This window comes from Canis lupus, chromosome 36 (assembly GCF_003254725.2).
Source record: "Canis lupus dingo isolate Sandy chromosome 36, ASM325472v2, whole genome shotgun sequence".
Taxonomy (NCBI): Eukaryota; Metazoa; Chordata; class Mammalia; order Carnivora; family Canidae; genus Canis; species Canis lupus.
The window spans coordinates 25,457,994-25,470,697 of record NC_064278.1 but is presented as its reverse complement, the minus strand read 5'-3'; the positions used below and the strand labels follow the sequence as shown (position 1 = coordinate 25,470,697).

The window sequence follows — 12,704 nt, the reverse complement described above, 5'->3', positions numbered from 1 at the left end:
CTATTTTTTTTTAGATTCTTTTTTATTCATTTATGATAGTCACAGAGAGAGAGAGAGGGAGGCAGAGACACAGGCAGAGGGAGAAGCAGGCTCCATGCACCAGGAGCCCGACGTGGGATTCGATCCCGGGTCTCCAGGATCGCGCCCTGGGCCAAAGGCAAGCGCCAAACCGCTGCGCCACCCAGGGATCCCTTATTTCTATTATAGTAGAAGTAGATGGCTGGAGAAAAATGGCTTCATATACTGTTCATTTGAGAATGACTTGTCCCATATATAATTCAGTTTATCAGATTAGCCAAGTTATTTTCCCCCTGAAAAACCTGATTTTTTAAGAGCTGCTCTTATATACCTTCTTTACTGTGATTCCCTAGCAGTTGACTTAATGGTTAATTATAGTGGACTAGTAGGAACACCCCAATAACTAACCAGCTGAGAATGGCTTGGTGTCTGATACCAAAGAACACATTTTCACATATGTGTTTTTACTTATTCTTACTGTCTGTCTCCACCTTAGGAAAAAAGGCTATCGTTTACCATCGGATTTAACTTCAAAGATAAGGCATAAACTCATACTAGGGAAAGACAGAAACATAGCAGCTATTAAATAAACTATACCCTGGACGGTTGTACAGTGTAGAATTAGGATCTAGAACCCTGGACCTAGACTACCTGTTTAATCCCGGTCCCACCACTTACTTGCTGTGTAACATGGAGCAAGTTATTTAATCTCTCAGTTTCAGTTTGCAGAGTTCTAAAGTGAGGATCATAAAAATTGTGTCTATCTCAAGGGCTGTTGTGAAGATTAGATGAGTCAATACATAAGAAGTATTTAGAATTTAGTGTTTTCCACAGTAATTCTTATTACTCTTCTGGGCTCACATATGTGCCCCCAAACTACATGGAGATCTTCCTTAAGGAGTTATATTATGGAAAAACACTGCTTGGTCACGACAATTTTGGTTTGAGATAAAGCAATGGAATATTTCATGAGAAAATGGATCAATTCCATCGATCAAGTGGGCAGATGTATGATGAATGGGTCTTGGCTCTCCTGTCAACTTTCAATTCTTAATTAGTCCAACAGAATTACCTCTAGAGTATCTCTCCAAAAGACATTTTGGATTTTCTCTCAAATCCATCCAGTTTTCTGCAGGAGTGAGTGAAGGAATGGAAGTGGCTTATTCTGAATGACTGTTGAGCTGAAAATGAAGTGTTCTCCTAAATTCTTTCTGTTGAGGATTCCGCCGCTTAATATACTTGCCTTTATTTTTTCTTGGCATAGAACCCTTGAGGAAAAAAACCAAATTTTTAGAAAGCATTCTGCAGACCTAAATGCTCTTAAAAAGAAAAGATTTTAGCTAACCCAGTTAGCTTAGTTTATAACAATCCTACTTATTTTCCAAAAGAATATTTTACCATCTTAGTTTTCATCCCTTAACGTATGCCTAAATTTAGACCAATTACAATCCAAACTCTTGAGTTCTGACTTTACTCCCTCTGAGACTCTTGTTCAGGCTTTAGCTAATATAATGTTTCCTTGTTAACTATAGAAATCTAGGAAATTTGCAGAAATAATGCAATAAAAAAGATTTATAGCTGAAATCTTTTCCTTTCTTTCATATATTTCATTTCTATGAAGAAATTATGAAAAAAATGAAAGTGAATAAAAAATGATTCGAAAGATACCTTCAGGTAGGATTTAATATGTAAGCCTTCAAGAAGAAATGGTGAAAATTGTCAAGAATCTGATGTTCAAACTTCATTTCCATAACCTCTTCGAAGCCCAGTGTAGCCCTATTCTTTGGTAAGACAACTGGTAGCCAGTGATCTTGGAAGTCGACTAGTTTTGATTTGTATCAGGAAACTTTTGTGGAAGTGAGGTATTCAGCAAAAAGACCTACTTAATCGTGTTAACTCATCACTCTAAACAGATTCATTCTGTGTTCCCATATCACCCATCCTGAGCTATGCTTCTATAAAATATGCTGAGCAAGTCTGATGATTAAAGAAAACCCAGAGACTGGTAAGAAATAGAAATCTCGTTAAATAAAAGAAGTTCAACAAGAATAAGATAATAGTTTTGATGTTCGTAATGTAGAAATAATAGAGAACTCATGATTTATTTTAAGTAAACTCACCTCCATCATGAGAGTCATCCTGTTATATGAGTATTGATAGATTAGAGACTGTGCCACTCCCCACAATCTTGGCTGAATGTTGTAGATCAATAAAGTGCTGTGTGGCTAATTGCTTAAAGTGCTTTTATTTTAAAGCATGGATTTACCATTTATAAGTGTACTGCGATAGAACAACTTGCATTACGACCAAAAGAAGCAATTTATTCCATTATAACTTTTAAAAACTCTTAAATAGGACCTCTCCGCACATCCCTCAAGTAGCCTCGCCTCACAGCCAGCCTAAGCTAGCTAGGGGCATGTACATAGGAGAGAAAATAGCATGGGAGGCATTTTTAGAGAACACTAGCCCTTCTCATCCCAGGTTAAAGGACAGCTAGTTATGTGAGATTGATTTCTATTTTGGCTGAGTTTTGAACTTTAATCAAGATAGCTACCTACTAAGTCCTCTGGGATTTGTGGCCTAAAGCCAAATAAGATGGAAGAAACAATTACTTGTTTGGGGTTTAGTTTTCCCCAATTCAACCAATCTACAAATTTGTCAAACAATCTTTACAGTCTACATCTAAAGGCTCAAATTTTGAATTCTGCATACCATCAATATTTGCCAAATCTGCTTTCCATAGCAGGTACCTACCTGCTGAAAATTATGTACTCAGCTTGATGAAGATTGTAAGTAGTTTTTGTCTCCCTGGGGAAAATGAAAACCAGAAATCAAAGGAGACATACTCTCCTGACTCTTTCTTCTGTAGATGGAAACTCATACAGAAAAAAGTCTCTCCCCTGAAGAATTTGATCATAAACACTAATAATTAGGGAACTTGTGATGTGTGTGGTCTCTAGAAACAATGCATTGTCCTTGTTGTGGATGAATATGCAAGGAAAACAGAGCAATCTGAGATCCCTAACATCTATGGTGCAGTGTTGGCTGTGGTGCTGCAGGGTGGAGAGTCAGAAATCACTGCGACTCCTGGAGTCACAAATCCCTATTATTTCTCCTCCCTGGCATTAGCAAGAAAGCATTTGATTCCTTCTTGCAGCCTTTTGCATTGAAATCCCCCTGAGTGTAGGATTTGTGTGGACCTTGGTATCTGAATCCTTCTTAGCCTGTCTCTACTGTAGGTTTTACTACACAGAATGGCAGTAAACAGTTTTGTTTCTTAGAAAATGCTTCCTACAGTTCTTACTATGGAACCATTCATTCTTCTCTGAAGAACTGAATTTTGAATCCTAGTAGCTAGCCAGAGCAGGAAGATGAAAAATGAAAAATGTCATGTTTACTCTACACTTCTCAAGTTGAAACTTTGCAATCATTTCTCTCCAAGCAACAAGGAATGCTTTCAGCCTTTCAAATCTAATAGAAACTTGCCCCTTTGGGTCAGGGAGTTAGCCCTGTGTGACCAAACTCTTTGGTTTAGTAGTAAAGTGCATGGCTCCAGGGTTGAAGGGCCAGCTCTGCTCCTTAGATGGTATATGACCTTGGGCAATAAAAATTGTTCAAAGGATTAAATGATAAAATATATGAAGCACTTAGCATAGTGTAAGCATTCTCTAAATGTTAACTACTGTTTTTGCTGTTGCTGCTAATAGGGATAATATAAAATTTGTTACTCTGATGCATTAATTTGTATTCTTTCTTACTCAGATCATTCATTACTCATTATTGGTTCAATAAACCAATATATAACAACATGTTCATGTTAGAATACATAATACATATAGACAGTTTTAACAAGAATTGTAAATTGTAATGGCTGTATTATTACAACTTGATGATTTTGTTCCTATTCCACTCTTGTTACTGGTGAGTTCTTTATCAGTATTTTTGCCCACTGTAAAAGTTTCTCTCAAAAAATTTTAAGAACCAGTGAATTACTCTTATTCCTCTTTTAGTGAAGTCTATTCTTTTTGCTCTGTTCTGTTCTAATCTAGTCCTAAGTAACAAAATATTAAATCAGAGGTTTAAGCTAAGAGTCTAAGATTTTAGAAAAAAATCCTGTGAGTCAGGAATTTCAAAGAAGATTCAAAGCCAATTATGAGATGCTTATGATCATTACCCAACTCAAACAAATGAAAGGGTCAGGTTATTAATGGTTGAAAAAGGATCCGCGAGGAGAATTTCTTTAATGAACTATCTGCTGTGGGGGAAGGTATAGAAATGTTTCCCTCTTTACCCCAAATCAAGAGAAGAGAACTGCATCAGGACCCTCAGGGATATTAGGAATGGAGTGTAATTATTACATGAGATGGAAAAGATTAGCTGGTGACAGATGAGCCACATGAGAGGAGGCTATGTAAGTTTCAGTCTTTCCTCAAGTAATTTATGGGAACAACAGCCTCATGAGTGTTTTGTGTAAACCAAATGGGCCCCACCCATATTTGGAAGAATGAAAGAACCTCAGCAGACAGAAGCTGAAGATGCAACAGTAAATTTCCAGGGGGCTTTGAACATCGTAAAGGATAACGAGGTGATAAGATGGCTCCAGCCATGGCCTCTGGCAAGAAGTCCCTGAAGAGCCCATGAATGTGTCCATCAAAGAATTAGCTCTAAACACCTGCCAGGTCTAGTGAGTATGAAGCCATCCTACCATGGTGTAGGGACTTGGCTTCTACAACTCAGCCCTTTCCCTCCTTTGCTCCAGCTCAGGAGTCAAGGTAGCCAGTTGGGGGAGAGTGAAACAGAAAGAAGCATCGACCATGCCTCACCATCACACACCATTTCTGGGCTCCACCACAAACTCAAGGTTGGAAAGGAATCTTCTATGATCTTTAAGATTGATGTGTAACATATATGACCAGACTAATATCAGAATGGAGACTTTGGCAACTTAATGTGATCACATAATGTTTTTATTATCTAAGGATGATTGCAAAAGTCATGATACTACCTGAGAACTTCATCCTGGGATAAAAGAGAATTTTCCCTTTTTGAATATATTTTAAAGAGAAAGCAGGAGACAAAATAATTTTGCTTCATAGTAACACCCCATAAGGTTTATATGCTCACTAATTTTATAACCTCAATAAAAGATCTGTTGCAACTGAGACAACACAATCTTACAATATATGTTAAAGGAATGATCTCAAAGATAACTGGTCTTACTTACTGGTGTAGCTTATCTATCTACCTATTTTGAGAGAGAGAGAGAGAGAATGAGAGAGTGGGGGCAGGGAGGGGGAGAGAGGGAGAGAGAAAATCTTAGACTCCACACTTAGTGCAGAGCTCCACTTGGGATTCGATCTCACAGCCCTGAGATCATGACCTGAGCCTAAACCAAGAGTAAGATGCTTAAACCAACTGTGCCACTCTGGTGCCCCTTAAGTGTTAGTATATTTTTGACCAAAGTTCAAACAGAAAGAACGTGCCATCATATATTTCCTGAAATATCAAAGTACTTTGAGTAATTGCTTCAAAAATAAATTTCCGCTAATTTTGTTTACTTTCTTTTTCACATAAGACTCTTTTATCTATACATTTTGCTTTATATTTTTATTTTTGATAGATTCTCTTCAACTTCTCTAGAAATATTGGCACATTTTTCATGTTCATTTTTTTCTTCATGGTTTATATAGAAGATGAGTTATTCTCGGATTATAAATTTCATTAGTGTGTTTGGCAAATTATGTCTTATCTTAAAGATCAGTATTCTAATTAGACATTTGTTTAAATTCATAGCGACTAAAGGGTATGTGGTAAAAGGCACTGATAATTACAGAGTTTGTTTAAAACAATTTGTTTTGATTAAAAAATTCAAGAAAGGGGCACCTCGGTGGCTCAGTCGGTTAAGCATCTACTCTTGATTTCGGCTCAGGTCATGATCTCAGGGTCGTGAGAATCAAGCCTGACCTCCAGCTCACGCGAAACATGGAGCCTCCCCCCTTTCCCTCTGCCCCAAATCCCCCCCAAAAAATCAAAGAAAAGCATGCATAATTTTTATGTTTGATTTAGTAGGTGTCATCTATTTCAGTTTTGTATTACCAGCTTAAATTGCAACTTCACAATGTTGTACAACCCCCAGGAGATGACTTGTACTCTTTAAATCCACAGTCTGAAAAGACGATATTTGATATCTTTGGAGAAATGTGCCACAGAATCCATTGTATAACTGAATCTTCAATATTTGACTAAATTGCTTCAGATTCCTGACCTTATTAGGTTTTTTCCACAGGCTTATTTTGTTTATTTGTCTGCTTGTGTTTTAGGTGAACCAGATCTTCATAAGAACTCAGAAGATCTAGTAAACGCTGAAGAAAAACATGTGGATACACATTCATAGGTTTGAAATACCTTACAGGCTTCTGTCATTTTAAACATGAGAGGTAATTTTATTTTTTAGACAAGAAACCTAATTTCTGAAGTGAATGGTTCGTAGAATATCATTAGAGACAAAGCTATCTCATTGCAGTGTCCTCCTGGAATCTTTAAAAAAAAAAATCTCTCCTATTTTCTGAAGCAAAATCTTAAATGTGTACTTTTTCAAAGAGCTTAGTTTGCTCATTGATAAAAATTATCCTCAGCGAGACATGTTAGTCCTTTAAAAATAATAATCTGTAGGCTGTGGAGAGATTTAATCATGATCCCCTTTCTACTTCATGTAGGAAATATGAATGTTAACACTAGGTGACAATAACAAAGCAAGGACATATTAGGAAACAAATAATCAGTGTTTGCTCAAATCTATAGACATTTGTTTGCATCAGGGGTTCTCTTTTTAAAAGTTCAGCTTCTGAGGCTTGCCCTCGACCTATAAAATTACTAACTCTGGGAATCATGCCTTGGAAATCTTAATTTTTAATAATTCTGTCTGTGGTATTTCTGTACACTAGAGTTAAGGACCGTGGTCTTGGGTCTGCCTACAGGGGAAGTGCCAGCTGTTAGAAGGGAAGGATGTGTATTTATAGTGGAGATGTTGTAGGGTCTCCTTAAAAGCTGAGAAACAAAACTCTCTGTGTTATACTGAGCCCTGCTCTTGGGGTGATGGTGGGGGGCAGGGAAGAAAATGCTGAGGGATCCTATACCAAGACTTTGAGATGCCGTCAGTAGCTCCTCACATATTGCTTTAGATATAAAAGAGTTAAACTGTGGTTAGCTTTTAGGATGATTCATCTCCGTATTTGTGAGTTGGTTATAAGACTGTCTTTTATTGATAAATAAATAATAGCAACTATCAAGTGTCAGACCAGTGAACATCTCACGTGTATTAATCTCGGTTAGTCCTCTCAACAATTTCAGAGTTGGTGATTGTGAAATCATATGTAAAATTCTTTACATATGAAGCTTGGGTGGAAATCAAGCCCACAGAGTGGCTGTTCAGCAATTAAAACCCATGTATGTCTATATTTAACAATTTTAACATATTGTCTCATATTAGCTATAGCAATTTCTCTTCATACCCTCCATCCAAACTGTAAATTTATTACCTTTAGAGCCCATGGCTGTTTCTGAAGAGTTCTTTTTTTTTTTTAAGATTTTATTTATTTATTCATGACAGAGCGAGAGCAAGAGAGAGACAGAGACACAGGCAGAGGGAGAAGCAGGCTCCATGCAGGGAGCCCGACGTGGGACTCGATCCTGGGTCTCCAGGGTCACACCCCCAGCTGAAGGCGGTGCTAAACCTCTGCACCACCGGGGCTGCCCTGTTTCTGAAGAGTTCTTAGGTTCTGATGATATAGGATGGACCCTCAAAGCATATTTTAGGGAAAACTAGATTCAGTGGAGTATTTATAGATGCTTTAAGTACAAAAAAATTTTTTGTGTCAAATAAATACCATTTGAAAACTGAGTTGAACAAAATTAAGCAAGTCTTTCCTACTGGGTATCTTCAAGCCAGTGCACACTATGAAGCTTCAAAAGAAAAAGGTTTACAATCAGCATTTCTTACATGTTTATAATATGGAACTGGAATATTTATGAACATTTTCCAAAAACTGTGTGCAGGGGACACGGGTCGCCAGTACCTTCGTAAAAATGACTGTCCGATCTATGAAGAAGTCTATGGCAAAGTGTATATTATATATATTTACAGATAAAATATCTGTAAAATTCTGGCATCCCATCAGTAAGGTGTTTCAGTGGGATTCAACTGGCAGTTAATGAAGTCTCTTTTATCTTTTTTTTTTCAACTAAAAAGACCCCAACGCTGGAAAGATTTGAGACCCACTCAAACAGCAGTGTGCACACTGAAGCAGGCTGTTAGACCATTGTTTTTTCTGTCCACACTAGCCAAATGCTGTAGTGTTCTTTTCAATTTGAGAAAGCTCTGCCTTCAGTTCACAGTCTTCCAGAAATCATGACCTGCAGTAGGTGAGATTTATACACCTTCAAGAAATAGGCAGGTCTCTTAAATAAGGGAAGTAGAAAACCAAAAGGAGTGGTGACATTTGGGAACAGTGACTCAGGCCCAGGGTCTGGGAGACAAGAGCGGTGGTCAGCCTTGGAAACAGGAAGGACACAGTGCACCTGACCTAAAGGCTGCAGCCAGCCAGTCTTTGCCTCCAGCATATTTTCACCATGCACAAATTAGGGACCAGTGTTTCCAGGTGTTTCCATTGGCTAAGAGACTTTTTTTTTTTTTGTAAAACCTTTCCATTTTTAATGTTGGCTCAAAGTGTTTTTGAAACACTGTGTAGAACAAACAAAATATATGTGAAGGTCAGATTTTGCCTCCAGGCTCCCAGGTTGCATTTTTTTTTTTCCAGGTTGCATATTAACCACATTTTCTTTGTGACCTCTAGCTAACTGTTTCCCTGGCTGCCGTGGGGAAAGTATAGACCTTACGGCAGCCTGGCTGTATCTCTGAGAGCCATTGCCTGTTTCATTCTCGGTGTGTGGGCCCCAGTATGAGATATTTTCCCACGAAACACTGAGGTCTAATTCAATGTGCCCCATGAGAAAACCTCCTAAATCAACACTACACTTAGGGCAAGAAACCAACCTTTGAAATCTACTTTTCACATTGTTGAATAACTTCACTATTATTTCTGAGAGATTTCCGTCCACAAAACTATTTGGTTTTGCTTACTTTTTAAAACCGTTTTTGTTAATTAGAGTGAATGAGATTGGAAGTGGATGTACAATGCCATGCTGCTTTATCATTTACAAAGATGCTAGAATATAATTTACCATATTGTCTTCCTTGAAGGACACGCCAGAGACTGATGGTGCTCCAAAAGCAAACCAATATCAGAGCTGGCACTCACGGGGAAGGACGTGTTCCCTCTTCCTACCAACACCTGCTCTTTGGTGTTGAGTGCACCGTCCAAGGAGAGGTCAAAGCCTAACGGAGTGCGGGCTGGATGTCGTCGGTGCATTTGCTTTATTTGACTTACTGATTTAAAATCTCTTTGAATGTCGTCACACAGGACTTGTTCTCTCTAGTTCACTACAGTCCTCGTGACTCCACTGGTTTTACACTCACACAGGCCCGCTTACCCCATATATACTGCCTTCTTGGCTTGTATAGCTACTTGGGTTTGGACTTCTGATCCAGACAATCCAAAGTTTTAGTAGAATTAAAATATACAGACAGACACATGCACACACAGAGAGACGAAAAGAAGACGACGACTCCCAGCTGGTAGAAAGCCATTATCTTTTCTGTATTGACAAAACCCTTATTTTTTATTATTATTATTTCTTAAAACCCTTATTTCTGACAAGGTATATAAAGTCCAAGGTGATACCACCACACAGTAATCGATGCATGTGTATGACCGAAACATGATCCTCATTTTTGTTTGGATTTTATTTCAGGATAATGAGAACAGGACCAGAACATCTTAAATCCTCAACTTTCCACACAGCTATGTTCTCCTTTTTCAACACACATCTGGATAGGGCCATTTTAATGGACTCTTAGGAGGAACTCGTAAGAAGAAGAACATAAATTCTGAGCTAGTAACTCCAGCCAACCAAGTACATCCAAAGTTGCCATCAGATTTTTTGGCCAGTGCTTCTGCCATTGTCCTTCCCCCAACAAACAGTCTTGGAGGAGATGTTTTGATTGTTTTGACCCAGCTTTTTCAAGCAAGTCTGAGAAATTTTGAAGACAAAGGTTGGATAGGTTAAAATTGTCATCACTCTGAGCCCAGGTATAGCATAGGGGACTTGGTGACACATGTACAAAAGATGAAGCATTTTAAAAATTTACTTCCTTATATCCTTTTATGCAGAGTTCTATAATTACAAATATTTCAAGGTTTTAAGTAAAAGCAAAGCAAAATTATGGGGGGAAAATTTTTTTTTTCGCCTCTCTGAAGAATGGGCTATTTAGATTGTCTTTATTTTAAATACACGGAAGCAACATGAGAGGTGGGGCTGCTCAGAAGCTGTGGTTGACGGCCTGTGACAACAATGGAGCTTTACCCCGGCTCTACGACCTGATGACCAACCACTTCATTGTAACTCTCACGCTGGGAAACTGCAGTGAGACCCATCCCTGAAACCAGTGGACCAACTGGCATCCATGCCTGTGGTTTCAAAGCACTAAGACATCACCCACCTGAGCGTCATCACGATGCAAGTCCCATGTTCCCTACACTCCAGGGTAAGAAGATCCCTCACCCATTGTTGGAGACAGCTGTGAGGACTGAGAATGAAATTTGCCTTCTGGGGTGTTGATGCCATCAGGACATGACAAAATATATCACAGGCCCAGGGATAAGTGACAAGAAGTATGTGTGTGTATTGAAAAATATCTATGAAAATGGAAACCCATCCTTTTCTGTACAGATAATATCATTTGGCGTGACTTGATAGTTTTACTACACAGAAACAGACTGCAACTCTTGGAGACTCTGCTTGCCTGTCATGTCTTGCCTGAGCATGTGCAGAGCCTTTCCTTTGCCCCCAACTGAAGAACAACTTTTGTTTGTTATTAGCTGACAGGAAGGGTCAAGCACAATGAGGGGTTGTGACTTTTCACCGTGCAAACACGTCCATGATTCTGAAACGAATCTGTGTGGTGGAAGGTAGGAACTGGATGGAAAAAATCAAGAGTAGCCATCAATTAAAGAATAAAGTGAAGGAGAGTCCATCCATCCTATCAGTTTTCTGTTGCACCTGCTTTTTTCTTGGGTTCCACAATGCTAAGCAATATTTTAGAAAGCGATATAATCAGAAGCTTTTAAGTCTGAGTGGTGGGATTTTACGATCCACAACTTAGATCTCCTTTAATGTGTAAGCCATATTCTAAATGCATATTAGGTATGCATCATTCTAATTTAAGATATATTTGTGCATAGACTGTGTATAAAATGCCTTTAAATGTTCTGTGAATAAGGTCCTTAGTTTTTGGTTCACCTGAATCTTGTGTAGAACTCAGCTAAATAATTGAATTGTATCATAGACATTATAATGCAATTGATATTTTAAATGTAAGCAGTACGGATTGATCTCTGATGATGCGGTGGGGGGAGATTTATAGATATGTACATCATGGTGACTTTTTGTCTTTTAACTATGGACTTTTTATTTCTATTTATGAAGAAATGAGAACTACTGCTTTCAGTGTCTTTTTAAAAGTAGCTACTTACCAGCTAGAAAATATTCTGCATTTAAAATAGAATCTGACTCTCTGGGAAGCGTAATTACTTTTGTTCTTATTCCAGCCAGTCGTCTTTTGGAAAAGCTAGAGAATCTCTCCGGGGAGAAGTAACTTGGAACATTGCTTCTCAAGGATCATAGGAAACTTGTCCACTTTGTTCCTATTGATATTTTAGGACCTATAGACTTTGTTAACTAAAAAGAGAGAGAGAGAAATATAATGAATTCATCAGTTTCTGTATATGGCCTCTCACCTAATTTTCCAGGTTATTTAACTTACAAAGCACCGTGACTGAATTTCCAGAGGGAGTGGAGAAATAGGGTCTACTTCCTTAGAATCGGCACGCTGTCAGTGCGCTTTTTCTTTGCCTCGCCCCCCTTCCTCTCTGCATACCCTCCTCCCCCCCTTCCACTTGTCTCCTTTCCATCTCCCTTATTCTCTCTTCCTTCCAGGGTAGCTACTAATTAGCGCCAACGGGAGGGAGTCAGGGCGGAGGTGGGCAGGGCCCACCCTTTCTGCAAACACCAATGCCGGGTGGGCCCTGAGGAGGGCGGGTGAGTCAGGCTGCTGCACCTCGGCCTTCCTGCTTTGCATTTCGATCCTCAGCTACACGACACATACCTAACAATGCCACACGTCTCTTGATTTAACCAGTAGCCCTTTTATTTCATTTTTAACATGCCAAGCTACAATTCCTGTGTTTTTATTCTGCTGTAATTCTCTGTATTTCCTATTACATATGATTGTTAAATAAATCATACTTGAGGGAAAATAATTGTGAAACACTTGGTGTCTGATATCATTCCATTTGGTGGGGCACGGACAAGTTGGAGAAATCAGAAAATCAGGCAGATTGCCAGCTCTGATAGGAGTCCTCTCAGAAAATAATTTTCATTCTATTAAGGAAATACCCTTTGGACATCTATTATTGGGCTGTTATCCGCAAGCTCATGGCCAGATGCGTGTTGCTGACGGGAATCTGAAAAGCTGAATCTTATCTCCATAAATGTCGTATCTCATTGTG

At 38.7% G+C, this 12,704-nt stretch overlaps 1 protein-coding gene across 6 annotated transcripts in view; it reads left to right on the top strand.

Moving 5' to 3' along the window:
• PDE1A (phosphodiesterase 1A) overlaps window positions 1–12,463 on the top strand; it is a 336,045-nt gene extending 323,582 nt beyond the window's left edge. For all 6 annotated transcript variants that reach the window (XM_025460409.3, XM_025460404.3, XM_025460403.3 and 3 more), the window contains 2 exons: window positions 6,339–6,455; window positions 9,889–12,463. In XM_025460409.3, the coding sequence (XP_025316194.1) occupies window positions 6,339–6,412 (74 nt within the window). In that variant the 3' untranslated portion in view covers window positions 6,413–6,455; window positions 9,889–12,463. The remainder of the gene's footprint in view (window positions 1–6,338; window positions 6,456–9,888) is intronic.
• The last annotated feature ends 241 nt before the right edge of the window (window positions 12,464–12,704 follow it).